Source organism: Gastrolobium bilobum, unplaced genomic scaffold (assembly GCF_033153095.1).
Source record: "Gastrolobium bilobum isolate Gb01-03AN ecotype WA unplaced genomic scaffold, APGP_CSIRO_Gbil_v1 utg7888, whole genome shotgun sequence".
In the NCBI taxonomy this organism is placed as follows: Eukaryota; Viridiplantae; Streptophyta; class Magnoliopsida; order Fabales; family Fabaceae; genus Gastrolobium; species Gastrolobium bilobum.
This window is the reverse complement of record NW_026898738.1, coordinates 445,158-460,518: the sequence shown is the minus strand read 5'-3', so window position 1 is coordinate 460,518 and position 15,361 is coordinate 445,158. Positions and strand designations below refer to the sequence as shown.

The 15,361-nt window shown below is 34.4% G+C and overlaps 2 protein-coding genes across 4 annotated transcripts; one reads left to right on the top strand and one right to left on the bottom strand.

Moving 5' to 3' along the window:
• LOC133283710 (ras-related protein Rab11A) lies at positions 1-5,207 on the bottom strand. Its single transcript, XM_061480615.1, has 2 exons — positions 4,893-5,207; positions 1-682 (listed from the first exon to the last, which is right to left on the bottom strand). The coding sequence occupies exons 1-2, from the start codon at positions 5,123-5,125 to the stop codon at positions 241-243; spliced, it is 675 nt and encodes a 224-aa protein (XP_061336599.1). The 5' UTR covers positions 5,126-5,207; the 3' UTR covers positions 1-240.
• A 2,290-nt stretch (positions 5,208-7,497) lies between these two features.
• Positions 7,498-13,751, top strand: LOC133283677 (polyadenylate-binding protein 2-like). Of its 3 annotated transcripts, none has more exons than XM_061480573.1 (6): positions 7,498-7,654; positions 7,775-7,865; positions 10,503-10,573; positions 12,879-13,070; positions 13,189-13,316; positions 13,422-13,751. In XM_061480573.1, exons 1-6 carry the CDS (start codon positions 7,532-7,534, stop codon positions 13,468-13,470), a joined length of 654 nt encoding a protein of 217 aa, XP_061336557.1. In that variant the 5' UTR covers positions 7,498-7,531; the 3' UTR covers positions 13,471-13,751. The 3 variants fall into 3 exon arrangements, with proteins under 3 accessions (XP_061336557.1, XP_061336556.1, XP_061336555.1); XM_061480572.1 differs by having other exon boundaries at positions 7,498-7,657; positions 7,763-7,865; XM_061480571.1 differs by having other exon boundaries at positions 7,498-7,663; positions 7,763-7,865.
• The last annotated feature ends 1,610 nt before the right edge of the window (positions 13,752-15,361 follow it).

Here is a 15,361-nt window from a genome sequence, read left to right as displayed (position 1 = left end):
TTATATCTATGGGCATGACAACATTTCATAATCAACACTGTTCCAAGTCCAACCAAGTTACCCACGAAATTCACGGGCATTGTACCAAGCAATTTGTAATTACTAATCAACTCAGGAAAAATAAATTTTGAACAACGTAAATATACAAAGGAAATGAGCCAAACCATTAAAAATGGAGATAAGAACATAGAAGAACCATGAGATCTAATAAATTAAAACAAAATATAAAGAAAGTCAGGATTACTGACAACACATGTTCCTCTTAGCAGGGATTTCTTGTGCAGGACCAGGAACAATAATCTTCTTGCCAGACAGAGATGCCGAGTTGCCATTTCCCTGATTTTCATCAGCAACTAGGTTCTTCTTGTTAACAATGTTGAAGATTTCTGTCAAAACAGTCATGAAGGCTGTTTCAACGTTAGTTGCTTCCAGTGCTGAGGTCTCTAAGAAAAATAAGCCTTCTTTCTCGGCAAATTCTTTTGCATCCTCCGTGGGTACTGTACGCTGGTTCTCAAGATCACTTTTGTTTCCTATAAGAATGATGACTATATTCTTATCAGCGTGGCTACGCAGTTCTTCTAACCAACGAGGTATGTGATCAAAGCTCTGACGTTTGGTAATGTCATAAACCAACATTGCCCCAACAGCACCCCTGTAGTATGCACTTGTAACTGCTCTATATCTGCAGAATAAACCATTTGATATTAGGGCAAACTCCAACTTGAAAGTTAACCATCGGTACCATCGATATGATCAGATATAATCTTAACAATGTGAAGATTGAAGAAGCATAGACTCAAATCAAAAATACATCCCCAAAAAATGTTGCCACTTCCATGGATGGTCAGTCACATATAGATACTTCTGTCTGTTGAAGCTCAAGGTGAATGAGTTTTTAACACACAGGATTATGGGACACCACCATACTGGAAAAACAATTATTTTAAAAGCTAAATCCAATGGAAATTGGACGATGATGATATCTAATTAATGATGGAGAAATGAACGGGATTCATTGACATCCTAACTGCTTTACGAAAATTTCATTTCTCTCACCCTCGTAAAGCAAGAAATCAGATCATACTACTAACCAGTTAACATGCAATTATGCATCCATAACCATCAATTGCAAAATGAAAAATGGTGTTTGCTTTGTATCCGAGCGGATAAGATAAAAAATGCCAAAAACTAAAAACATGATTTTTAACAGAGAATAGATGCCGGTATTACAATAACAGGCCTATTTGCGGACAGAACTGTAGCAAAAACTTGACCAATAAAGGAATTAGATTCGTCAATAGCTTTGAGTTCTATGTACTTACTGACATATACCTATGTGACCATTGTTTAACACATAATAAACTTATAAGCAACACCTTTAACACACCTTCCAAATCTAGTACTTGGCATAACCGTATCAGAATCATTTCTAAGGATTTTATTACATCGTTGTAGATAATTTAAGGTATTTAACCTAAGCTCTATTAGCATACTATATAGATTAGCAAAGTTCTAAATGATTGTTTGCCTGCCGGTGAAGTTCTAATATGCCTATATAAGGGCATGCAAATTGCAAGACAACACAACACATATTTCTACTCGAAAATAATATTATATAGAGTTTTCGTTATTCCCCAGCAAATTCCAGAAATTTGCTAAGTAGATTTCTAATTCATATGCTAGACTAGATTGATATGTAGCATCCCTGTCTTATTCCATTTCATGCTTTAGTCCTGCGTCAACACTGCACACACACTCAAAATCATACCTAGGCAAAACTGGTGACAGCAAGACAGCGAGACAGAAAGGGGTCCAGGTTGGTAACAGGAATGACAATTAGGGTTTAATATTGACCTTTGTAGTTGTCATCAGTCACTCTTTCAAGGATGTGCCAACACGCAATTATATGATAGAACAACAAAGTTTTACACGGAAAAACTAAACTCCAAAAGTTTAGGTTGATAGACTGATTTGGTACCAAAAAAATTACCAACATAATATTTTCAAATAAATTTACCTTGTCTAGGACCGGAATAACATATGATGCAATAAAAGATAACGCCTCTCATGGAAAAAAAAGACAAATGCCACATGGCAGTACCATAGGAAATGCGCTAATCCACCTAACCCTAGGTGGACCGCCACACCCCATAATAGAAACGCTTTGGTGAGATGCATCAAAATGTTGTGTTTTCCATTATCTCTTTGCTAATAATAAGACAAAAAAGAGTAAACGATTACTCCTCATCTTGCATAACAAGAAGCAAACTAATCATTTCTCTTCCTTATAAGTTTTCATACCTACAAATTATGAAGTTTTAAACTTTCTTAAAGAAATACGCATCAATGACAAAAAAGATACTGTGATAAAAAAAGCTACAAGGACAAGAGAGTCAATGAAAAGAAAGGAAATTGTAACATATCTTCGAAGAATCACATTGCAGCTCAGGATACATAACCTATTACGCTCGATATATTGTAAAACACACAATATAAATGTTTCAAATTGCATATTGTTATTAAGTCTTCTATTCATATTGCGTATTCTTATTCCCAATAATTATATCTATTCATTTCTTTAAATATATTTTCGGTGTCATTTTTTTAATTTTTTACTATTCGATTTTTACATGTATTCATGATTACACTTAGGTATTAATGCTTTTAGTTCCAATGAATCTTTTACCAACTTTCATTGCATATCAGTACCGCCACGAGTGGTTTAGCACATATATGAAAAAAGCGGCGCAATACCACATCCGTAGTGTCACTCAACCGCAACAATTTACTGTTGCCGTAGTAGCTGCTGAGATTTCCATTTGCGTTTTGCAGGAGTAGCGGCGCAATTTCAGCGCTACTGATAGAGGAGGAGAAATTTTTTAATTCTAAGGGTATTATCGTCTAAAATCTAATGTTAAGGTAATGGATTTCTTTAAGGAGGCCATGAACAAAGTAGAAAAAAGAAGAAGAGTGAGTAATCTAAAAAAAATTAAAAATAGAAGAAGAGTTAGATTTTAAGGCAACAGGGGAGAGACTTCTTCTCTCTCTTTTTTTGGATTACTCAATCTTCTCTTTTCTACTTCGTTCATGGCCTCCTCACAGAAATCCATTACCTTAAAATTAAATTTTAGACAATAATACCCTTAGAATTAGAACTTTTCTCCTCCTCCGTCGATAGCGCTGAAATCGCGCCGCTAGTCTTGCAAAACGCAACTGGAAATCTCAGCCGCTACTACTGCAACAGTAAACTGTTGCGTTGCATGTGGATTGTTGAGGCTAAGTGCCGCTACCCGCTACCCGCTACGGATGTCGTATTACGCACTAATGCACCTCTTTTTTCATCCAAGTAAAGGGTATCAAATGAAGACCAAAAAAAGGTGTAAAAAAATCAAGGACTAATGTTTTATTAAAAAAACCAACGAGTCAGCCCGCCTTGTGGCAAGTTTAACCCATTCTAAACCACACTTATGCGGGGTGGGCTTAAACAAATTGGCGGGTTAGATAGGCTAACCCAACAGGTTGAACCCGTTTTGGCACCTATACGTGCGGTGAAAATTTGAAAATCATTATAGAGTTGAATAATTTTAAACATTTATATCGTGTGCTTTACAATATAATGAGGTTAATAAGTTATTGTATGTGTGACTCTTCGAAGATATGTTAAATTTTTCCTTTTTTTCATTTTCTTTACCGCATCTATTTTGATTGTTTGTGGTATCTTTTTCATCTTTGATACGCATTTGTTTGAGAAAGTTTAAAACTTGATTATCTATTGATATGGGATTGGGAACTTGAAAGGAAGAAAATAAATTAGTTTACTTCACATCATGGAAGATGAGAAGTAATCATTTACTATTTTTTGTGTTATTCTTTCCAAATCAATGATGGAAAATAGAGTATTTAAAGTGCACCACACCAAGGCATTTCTAGTATGGGTTCGGGAAGAGAGGTAAGAATGGGGAATAAATCTTTGGTACTACTGCTGTACCAAAGATTCAGTGCATCCCACCAATGAAAATATTACATGTCAGTTAATTTTATTTTATTTTCTGTCAAATTTTTTCTCTCTCCTCTAATGTGTAATATTCTCATTGATGAGATGCACTGAATCTTTGTATAGCAGTAATACCAAAGATTTATTCAAGAATGGGATGGGATGGGATGGTGCTGCCACCTAGCACTTTATAAGGTGCTACGTGGACTCACACAACTCCTTAGGCACTGCTAAGTGACATTTGTCTTAACCGATTTAGCCCCTCTCCCTAGTTGTGTCATGTATCATTCCAACTCCATACAAAATAAATATGTTTTCAAAAATAATATTAAAAAAAAAAGGCTAATTTCAATGAGGCAATGAGTCTACCGCTAATAATTTTTACAAACGAGCAACCTTATTACTCACTGCTCCAAAGCTTGCCTTAGGTTTTTAAATTAATACATTTTTTTGTACCAGATCGTTCAATCAGCCTCTTTTTTCCTTTCACATGCAAATTTATGAAGTTGACATATAACATTGAACCGAGGTTTCTTCTGCAGGACTTCTCAGCAACTTAATCTAACATCTAACTCAAAAAGTTAAACTACACAAATCCTTCGCCACGATCAAACTTCGTAGACGAAGGAAGTTAAGCAGTCAACAACCGCGATCAAGATAAACAAAACGAAGGCTAAAACAAGGACATATTATAAGTAACAGCAACGCATACAAATATGATTACATAGCGAAAACTGAACAATAACAAGATCTACAAATATCTACAAAAAACAAATAAATAAGGAAATCTAGGTTTTGAGAAACAAAAACGAAAACCTGTAGTAAAAACGAAATAGCTAAGAAATAAAGGAGGACAGTATGTGTGTGTAGTTGAAAAGAAGCAAAAGAAGAAGAGAACCTTTCTTGGCCAGCAGTGTCCCAGATCTGAGCCTTGACGCTCTTGTGCTCGATGACCAAAGTTCGAGTCTGAAACTCGACGCCGATGGTGGCTTTGGAGTCCAAGCTGAACTCGTTCCTTGCAAACCGAGCCAGTATCTGCGACTTCCCAACCGCGGAGTCACCAATTAACACCACCTTGAACACGTAGTCTATCTTCTGATTCGCATCTCCGTATCCTCCTCCGCTAGCCATTTTTTTCCAATAACACTGATTTTTTTCTTTTTCCCTCTCCCAACTTTGTGTGTCTCTTTCTCACTTTCAATTCAAATCTCGGCTTGTAATGAATTTAATGGATTTGATTTAAAGCTTTTGTTAAGTGTAGTAAAAGTGACTATTGCTTTCTGTAACAGGTGGCGGGATATCATTGGTTTCTTGTCTCGATAACCTTCATTGTGTTTTGGACTGGAATCGGTGGATCTTTTCTTGATTGAAAAAATTGAAAGAAAAAGAAGTATGGTTGGGAACAGCTTTTATTACAGTGATCGCAAAAGTGTCGCGTGCGTATGTCTAGGCTTTGGGTGGAGTTATCTAATTGGTTGTGTTGACGGCAATTCCTCATATTTGTCAACTTCAAAATAATTTTTTAAGTTCTTGCTCATTTCTTTATAAGATTTTTTTAAAAGGCTAAACTCTTCTTATATACTTAAGTTTTATATATTTAATAATTGATTTATAATCTAATGAATTGTTGGTGAAGAATGAATAAGTTGAAGTTACAGGGTTAAAAATCTTTCTTAAGTCCGTGGAAATATAGTATTACATTTATTGCTTTAATATTTTAAATAAGGAAAAACTTCAAAAATCTTTTTTTAATTATCACTTATCCCTCTCACAGATTTTTTGAATCACTTATCCCATTAACTTAAAGTTTTTTTATCACCACTCACTTAGGGGGGTAAATGATAAAAAAAACTTAATCAGGAATAAATGATTCAAAATTTTGGAGAGCGGGTAAATGATTATGAATAAAGTGATAGGGTTTTTTTTTAAGTTTTCCCTTTAAATAAAGAAGGTTATATTTACACTATTTCTTCTCTTATAATTACTTTTATGATTATTGGATCAAGATTAAATCAATGATTACAAATTGATATTAAATAATAATCGTTAATTTGATTCTGATCCAACAATTATAAAAATGATTGTAAGGAAAAAGATGTAAATATAATGAGATTAATGTTTATCATATTATAGGAAATAAAATTATCTTCCTACATATATATAAAAATGTGTAGGGCCCATATGCGGTCATGTGAATGAATAAATATTTGGTGTTACTGTTGCACCAAAGATTTAGTACATCCCACTAATAGAAATATTACATATCAGCTAAAGTTTTATTTTCTCTGCCAAATTTTTTCTCTCATATGAAGTGTAATGCTCTCATTGGTGGGATGCCCTGAATCTTAGTGCAACAGTAGCACCAAAGATTTATTCCATGTAAAGAGAAAAAAAAAATATGGACCCTACATATATATATATATATATATATATATATATATATATTCAAAATAAAATTATCTCTAATAATATAAAAGACATTAATCTCAAATATAACCTCCTCTTATATTATATATAGATAATTGAATGTAGGGCGGCTAAACAAACCAGAGGCATTTCAAGGGCCTTTAACTCGGCTCGTGAAGATCTGGACTTACATATTTAAAATTGGTTGTTAAATCAGACTTGAACTTGTATAAAAGCTTGCTTAATTAAAGGGCTTCAGGCTCCAATCTAAAAACTCGGCCTTAGAACATCTCAGGTTGGCCTAAAATACTAACTTTTATTTTATTTTATATTTTTTATACTATTTATAATAGCTCTCTCTCCTCAACCCATTTCACCTCATTTTATTGATTAAATAGACTTTTTGCATACTTTTGTTCTATATTATATTTTTTGGATATACATTGAATTATATATCTTTGAGAAATTATCAGTATTGTGGATTATATATTTCGTTTGTTGTCTTTTTTTTTTTAAATAGGCTAAATCAAGTTTTTATTTTTTTTGTAAATAAACCAGACTGATAATTATATTCAAAACAGATAACAAATTAAACCAGACTGACACATTTAGACATAAACTTAATTTTTTAAAGGGTTCGCTTTTTCTGCAGTTACTGCAGATAAGTTATCTGTAGTAAGCCCAATACGACGTCGTTTTGGGGCAGAAATCATGATATTTTTGTAATTGTAACTTATTTTAGAAATATAACAGTCTTTATATTTATAATTTTTTAAGATTTTAATACCAAAACGACGTCATTTTCAGAATAAATAAAGATAACTTATCTGCATTAACTGCAGAAATATTTTTCCTTTTAAAAACCAAAACCCGATTCCTCTCGTACCCTTAACACCCCTAATTGAATGTTACAAACATAATGAATGGACTATTGTGTTGACAAGCTTGGGCTACCCCGTAAGAATAAGCGTGAACCGAATTATTAGTATGTTTTTGTTCACTTACATTGCATGATCCACAATGCATTACACACGTGAATTGGGTCGGGCCCAATTTAAGAGCACGTCGGTTCCCTCTGCACAGCGCAGGTAGTGGACTGGAAACAGTGAGAAGAGAAGAGAAGAGAAGATAATGGAGGAGGAAGAGCATGAGGTGTACGGTGGTGAGATCCCCGACGTTGGAGAGATGGAAGGTGATATCGACTCTCACCATGACCACCCCGACGTTGACATGTCCGCTGCCGACGACGACGACGCCGTCAAGGTCTCTCTAATTTCTTCTTAGTTAGTTAGTTACTTAGTTCTCAATTCCCATTCGCTACTCTACAACACAACTTGTGTTGGTTATTTACTGTGTGTGCAGGAGCTCGACGAGATGAAGAAGCGCTTGAAGGAAATGGAAGAGGAAGCCGCTGCTCTTCGTGAAATGCAAGCCAAGGTCGAGAAAGAGATGGGCGCTGTTCAAGGTAGGTTTTCTTTCTCTCGTTCTATTCTGATTTCTGATAATTATTATGCTTTTTATTTGTTATGCTGTATGAAATTGTGCAATAACTTGTTAACTTTTTTTGAAATTTGATTTTATTATTTGCTGCGTCTTTAGATAATTCGTGTCAATCTTATCATCTTTTTCTGTTTCGTGGTCTTTGAGGCGATTTAGAATTTTGACCTGTGTCAAAACACGCTAATTAGTAGTCTTAGTTAGATGTTTGAGATTTTATGTCAAGGTATCAACTACTAGATGCTGATGTTGTGCAATTCATTGCGTTATTGTATTTACTTACCTTCATGGTTTCATCTTTGCAACCTCTTGTTGCTACTAGTGTTTAGCAACCTTTATCTTTTTGTAGGGTGTGAATTATTCACTTATGAGAGTTGTTAAATTTTTTAGCCTAGATCTATGTAAATCGTGCTTATTTTTAATGATTATTGCTAAAACTTCAACTCATGAGAGCTTGAACAACAATCTTGCTTCAAATTTTGTTGTCATCGAAGTCAACATGTTAAAAACTTTATGAAAACTTGGGGCTAACATGATGTTTCTGATTGAGTTAGTTACTGTGATTTCTGAAATATTCTTTATGGGCTTTGATTTTCTTATGTTGCATGCATAGTTATCAAATCCGGATTGCGACTTGATGCGGCCAACCCTCAAAACCGCTATAGCGTTATTGCGGGTTGCGGTTGCGGAAATCAACATCAACATCAACAACATCAACAACACCTTTATCCCAAATTAATTGGGGTCGGTGGTAGATGAACCCACATGAAAGATACAAAACGGTTGAAAAAAAGTAAAAAAAAATAAAAAATAAAAAATAAATACATAAATAAATAAATAAATAAAAATACACAAATAAAATAATAAAATAAAATAAAATGAAATAAAAATATATGTATATATAAATAAATAAAAGTAAAAAAGAAAGGGACAAGAAGAAGTGGGGGAAATGAAGGGGAAAAGGACTAAAAAAGGACCATCTGGAACATAGTAATAACAGCGAGTCTAACCCTCCACCATACTTATAGCTTTTCTCCATTCCTTTCTAAGACATACTGTCCGCCAATCTATATCCCACTCCAGTAAATCTTGTTTTACTACTTTCCCCCAAGTAAGCTTCGGCCTACCTCTGCCTCTTTTTGTGTTTAGCTCTTGGTAACAAACTTCTGTTCTTACAGGAGCAGAAATAGCGGAAATAGCGGAAAAAATATATTTATTAAAAAAACAAATTATATGTATATATATATATATATATATATAGAAATATATATATATATATGTGTGTGTCACATAATAAATTATTAAAAAAATACAAATAATAAAAAAATATAAAGATAAATAATAAAAATAAAATAAAAATAAAGGTAGAGTTGACATGTTACCTCTTAGCAATAAGTGTCCAAACTTTAGCTCTAGTTGTACTACCTTTAGTTGTAACTATACTTTACTGATTTACCAGATTTATCTTAGTTACTTTAGTGTTTTACCTTGGTTACCTTTTAATGATGCATTCTTTTTTTTTTTTTGGGATATAGAAATAGTTTTGTTGAGATATATAAAACCATTAAAAAGCCCTCACCCACCAGCTTAAGCTTTTGGGTTGAATTGGTTCTTTACATGGTATCAGAGCCTCGGTGTACCGGGTTCAAACCTCACCGCCCCCCACTTTCTTTCCAGTGAAATTTCTTTCTTCGCACAGGTAGGTGGGCCTGTGCATTGTCCACTCTTCAAGCCCAGTGGCTCTCGTGTGAGGGGGCGTGTTGAGATATATAAAACCATTAAAAAGCCCTCACCAACCAGCTTAAGCTTTTGGGTTGAATTGGTTCTTTACAAGTTTTACCCACTATTACTATAACTAGGTTACTTGGTTACCGTGAATTGTGAATCACTTTCTGACAAATGTACTTTTCTTTTCTTTGAATAAAGATAGTTTAGAATATCTTTCTCTCTCACTTTTTCTCTTTTTCTCTTTCATCCGTTCTCTCTCACACAGTTTCTCTTTTTCTCCTTCATATGTTCTCTCTCTCTCATTATTTCTCTCACTTTTTCTCCTTTTCTCTGTCATTTGCTTTGTCTTTCTCTCTCTCTCTCTCTCTCTCTCTCACTCTTTCTCTCACTCAAAGCTTTGCTTCATACACTGTTGCGGCGAGATTTGGCCGCAAATGCGGCTGCAACAGCCGCTATTGCGATCTGGTGCGGCGCGGCGTGGATAGTTGCGGCGAAGCTCCGCCAAGCGCGGCTTACGGCGCAATAGCGCTGCTATTGACTACTATGGTTGCATGAGAATTGTTTTCTCATGTTGTGACTCAAGTTCAGCTAGTGGTGGGCCTCACACTTATAGAAAGCTTTGCACACAAATCGAAGGGTCACTACAAGAGAAAACATTTCTCATGCAACATGACAAGTGTTTTTCCCATTCTTTTTACCTACATTCTCTCGCAATGATTAAACTTTTGGGAGAATATGATAATACATGTCTTATGTTATAGTGGATTACTATTGCTGAGTTACTGACTGATATTTGAAGTAAAGATCATTCCTGCGTGATTATTTTTTTTACTTTCATGTTTTATTCATTTTTCAACTTGATTATTCTCTTCTGTAGATCCTGCTAGTGCAGCTGCTTCGCAGGACAACAAGGAGGAGACAGACGCTCGATCTGTTTTTGTTGGCAATGTATTAATCTTCCTATTCACTTCATTGACACTTTTCCATTTAAAATATGGTTCTCAGCCCCTCTCCCAAAATAGTATATATAAAAAACCCGGCTGTGAAGGTTGATTTTTTTCATTCGAGGACATTGACAAACCTTTGAACTTTTTCACATTTTTCCCATATGAATCTTGTAATTGAACTACACTACAAATCAACCTGTTGAGTTGGGGGTTGAGTTTCATCTAGAATATTACCATGTAGATGTCCTGATATAATCTGCTTATTCTCTATTTCTCCTATATCTATCAGTTGCTTCTGCTATGTAGGGTAGTTAGTAGGGGTCTCTGAACTTTTTTAAAATTTGGGGATGTCAGAGATAAAAAATTTATGAAACTTTGCCTTTTATGCCTATCTACTGACCTTTTTATGAATTTTAGTAATCCTTGAATTTTGAAACTTGTTCAACTTGTTTATCACCAGAGACAGACTCATTCTCAATAAGCATATCTGGTCATTGGAAATCTTTATTGCCTACAGCATTGGGTCTCAAGCTAAACTCCATGGGTGTATTTGCGTTGGATTCTTTGATTATATTATATTTGAAATTGTACACGATTTCTTTTGGTATGAATACTGTTCATCCTCAGAGACAGTGTTTGACTTTGTCTCGCTATGATCGCAGGGTCATTCTTATTTCTCAAGTTCTATAATTAGCGCTGGGATGCTTACATTGTATTTTGTGGTTGGCTCTATGTAATTGGTATGCTTCTAGGCTTGTACTAGAGAGGAAAGAGAATATATGTGGTTCTTTTGAAATTTAAAAAGATATCAAAAGAGGGGATAAAAAATCAAAAGAGATTGAGGGAAAAACCTTGGAAGTTTCTGAAATGGAAAAGGAAAAGAAATGAGAAAACATTTTATAGAAGAAAAAATAGAATCAAGTTGAGAAAAAAGAAAGAAATGAAATATGAAAAAAGGAAAAATAAAGTATATGTTGAGGAAATTGTCAAAGACATTTCATGGGAATGGCTGAAACTGGTACTGCTGGAGGTAGAATGTGTTAAAGATGCTTCAACTTCATTTCCTGAGGAGACGGCTTGTGGTTCTTTGGAAGAACACTCTGAAAGTGTTAGGCATGCAAGCATAGTCATATAGCACTGTTGCTGACTTCAATGAGGTCTGTGGGTGCCTCTTTTGTGTGTCATTTAGCAGCCGTGCCAATGGGTTGGCAGCTGCCCTATGGTCTTTATCTCATAATATTTGTTTTCACCTCTATGATTTAGACTACCTGATATATGTTGGCTGGGGCTTTTTCTTCCTAATGTCAAGCCTTTTTGTTGAACATTAAGTTCATTTTATGCTTTGTGTATGATGGTTTTCATTTTTTCCCTTTTCCCCTCTTCTATTGTACCTCTAAAAATTCTTATACTGTAGCCTTTTAAAAAAGGGTTAGAATTGAGCAATTTATTAAAGCTTTTCTTAGTCATTTTCTTAATTGATGACCCATTGCTTTAAAATTTTCATACGATAAACATATCAAACTTGCTCATTGTTGGGTGGGTAATTTGTAGACCAGAAAATGGTGGTGCTTTTTATAAATTTGCTATGACGAGGAAAATTAATAGTAGAAAGCATGAAAAGGTTCCTCTGGAGATTGAAAAGATCCCATAAATGAGTCAGTATGAGCATTAGAAAGTTGTAATAAGCAATTTTTTGATGGGGTTCATGGCCTGGTTTGGATATGTATTTGGGATATCATGTGCTGATCTGAGTTGGTGGTTTACAGAGTCAGTAATGGTGGATATCTTAGTAGTTAAGTATTTCCCAAGGAGTAGGGAAAATACGGATTTCTGTTGAGTTTGTGGAAGACAATAACTACCATTCACTGATTTGAGTGCTAAGAGGGTGGCCTGGCATCCTTTGAAAATAAAATTCACAAATTGGATTTATAGGGGAGACAAGTTATGTGCTGATATATTCAGAGGCCTGCCTATGATTCTTTTGCTTTTTTATGTTGGGGAGAAAAGGGGGGGTGGGGGACACAAAAGATTTAAGAATTCTGGAATTTTATATGAACTATTTGAGTCATTTATACAATTCTTGATTGAGTATAGCATAATGCATAAGTAGTGTTATGTTTAACCTTCTATATTTTGCATTTTATAAAGGTTTTAACTGAACATATTGGGGTAATATGATAAAATAATATTTACTTGAGTGGTTCTGCGGTCAAGTTTCTTTTTATGGTCACTTATTCAGATGTGTCCTATGTTATATTGTTCATTATTAGCATCAATATTTCTGGGAATTTATTTGTGTTTTACAGGTTGACTATGCATGCACACCAGAAGAAGTGCAGCAACACTTTCAATCGTGTGGTACAGTGAACAGGGTAACTATCCTGACAGACAAGTTTGGGCAGCCTAAAGGTTTTGCTTATGTGGAATTCCTTGAAACTGAAGCTGTTCAAGAGGGTCTCCTACTGAACGAATCTGAATTACATGGGCGTCAATTGAAGGCATGTTGTTTTAATTGCTTGTATTTGTGAAGTGCATGCAAATGTTAGGTTTAAATTAGCCATGAGATCGTTCTAGTTAATTAGTAGTTTTTAATTATTTTGATTTATATATTTCCAGGTTATGCCAAAGAGGACCAACGTTCCTGGAATGAAACAATTTCGTCCTAGGCGTTTTAATCCTTACATGGGGTATCACATCAGGAGACCATATCCTCCTCCTTACTTCTACTCCCCTTATGGATATGGGTATGCTGCTTACATGCCTCTCCTTTACATTTGCATTTACTTATGTTGAGCCAAATTATTTTGATTGATGTTTTCTCGTTTCTTTTTTCGTTAAACATACTGCAGAAAGGCTCCCAGGTTTAGAAGGCCAGGTCGGTACATGCCATACTATTAGATCGTAGATGCTATAGATATGAGGATGGGTGCGTTCTGCAACAATTATTTTTGCTTCGATTTGATCTAGCCATATCTAGGTAGCATTTAGTGACACTAATCGTTATCAGCGTTGTACTAATCTTTATCAGGGTTGTATTCTCTGTGATTGGGGAGTATTCATTTCCCAATTGTCATTAGGCTTTGTTACTGGTCTTGCTTGTTTCGTCTTTGGTACTTGGAAGATGGTTCAGAGTACAATTTTATGTCTTGCTGTGTAATTTATCCAAAATAATTTTATTAGTTACTGTGCATGTGCACTTCGTCAAAAAGAAAAAAGATCGGAGGGGATGAAAGTTTGAAAGGTAGCTGTCATCCAACCACTTCATTTATTCAGTGCTTCAAAGCCAAAGGCAATGACTGCAATCAACACATCCATCCTCATTATTTATCCAACGGCACCAAAATCTAGCTAAATCTCTGTCTTTCAAATTCATTTCATCGTAATAATTGAAGTATGAAGTTTAACAGAGTTTGAGGGTTATGACTTGTGACATATGAGTCGTACCTTCAAACCCTTGATTCATGCAGGGAAGTGGATTTGAATATTAGTTGGAAGCTAGCCTTGTGTATAAAAGAAAATCGTTGGTAACATACGGAGAGGAAGGAGCAATTCCAAGATTGATCATTGAATGGTTTGCCGTACCATTCTTGCAACCAAAATGATTACTTCTAGTTTTCCACTTGTGGTCACCAGCACCCACAATCCACATGGCATAAGCTCTTGCGTCCTTGTCATGTCTCTCTGGCTATGCTCTTTTGAGAGTTCGGGTGGGGACGTTAATGGGTTACGTGGGCTCATTCAACTTAAATTTTTTGTGGGTCTAGTTTATTTATTTGTTGTCTTTTGTTGGCTGAGAAAAATACAGCATAAGATGAGTATCTTTTGTGGACCAGACAGAGAAAGAAATGAAGAAATAAGTCTACGTAGCTGCTCGTAAATGAATATAAAATCATGAAGTTCCTAAATGAATCAAGGCATCAGGTTTAATTAGGCCACCTTTACCGCGTGCTACTGCTACCTACCACCTCCTGTGCTGCCTCTGGCATCAGCACCCAGGAGGTGACAACATAGAGTCGTGACTTGTGTGTATTTTATATAAAAAAAATTCATGATATTATATAATTGTTGTATTACTAAATTTTCATAATGTTTTTTAAAAATAACTTAATTTTAAAAATAATATATATATATATATATATATATATATATATATATATATATATATATATATTACGCGCCGTCTTAATAATACAATATCTCCTAATTGACTAGTACGGATAAAATACATCTAGTTTCTTAAAAAATAACTTATAGCGCTCCTTGCCAAACTACTTAACCAGCCAATTTTTTAAAATATACTATTTACTCAACTTTTTAAAATATAGTACTCACTCCTTTCTAAGTTACTCAAATATATTTGAGTAGCCATATAGTTAATGAAAAATGTTAGTTTGTACTATGAGTATACTTGTAGACAAAAAAAAAATAAAGATGGGAATGAGTGTACGTGGCTGCTCATAGACGAATATAAAATCAGAAAGTTCTAAAATGTAGCTAGGCATCAGTTTTTTTTTTTTCGCACTCCTCGTCAAATTTATTTAAACAATAATAATATTTATTTCTTTTGACACTTTTTACATTGTTTCTTTTTTAAATAACAAAATACATATTTTTATTTTTATTTTTTCATTCTCAAAATAAAAAATGTCAAAAAGATGGAAATATTATAGTGCCCAAATATCTCTTATTTGAATTATTTGATGATGGTATCATACATTCCTAAATGTTTATTTGGCATGTCTTATTTTTAACTTCTTTTCTCCTTAAAAATAAAGATTTAACCAAACAT

Bases quoted from the DNA above. Each gene is read 5' to 3' on its own strand.
- LOC133283677 (XM_061480571.1), top strand. From the start codon at position 7,532: ATGGAGGAGGAAGAGCATGAGGTGTACGGTGGTGAGATCCCCGACGTT. The intron at 7,664-7,762 runs GTCTCTCTAATT...CTGTGTGTGCAG, and splicing joins ACGACGACGACGCCGTCAAG to GAGCTCGACGAGATGAAGAA. The intron at 13,317-13,421 runs GTATGCTGCTTA...AACATACTGCAG, and splicing joins TACTCCCCTTATGGATATGG to AAAGGCTCCCAGGTTTAGAA.
- LOC133283710 (XM_061480615.1), bottom strand. From the start codon at position 5,125: ATGGCTAGCGGAGGAGGATACGGAGATGCGAATCAGAAGATAGACTAC. The intron at 683-4,892 runs GTTCTCTTCTTC...TTTATTCTGCAG, and splicing joins GACACTGCTGGCCAAGAAAG to ATATAGAGCAGTTACAAGTG.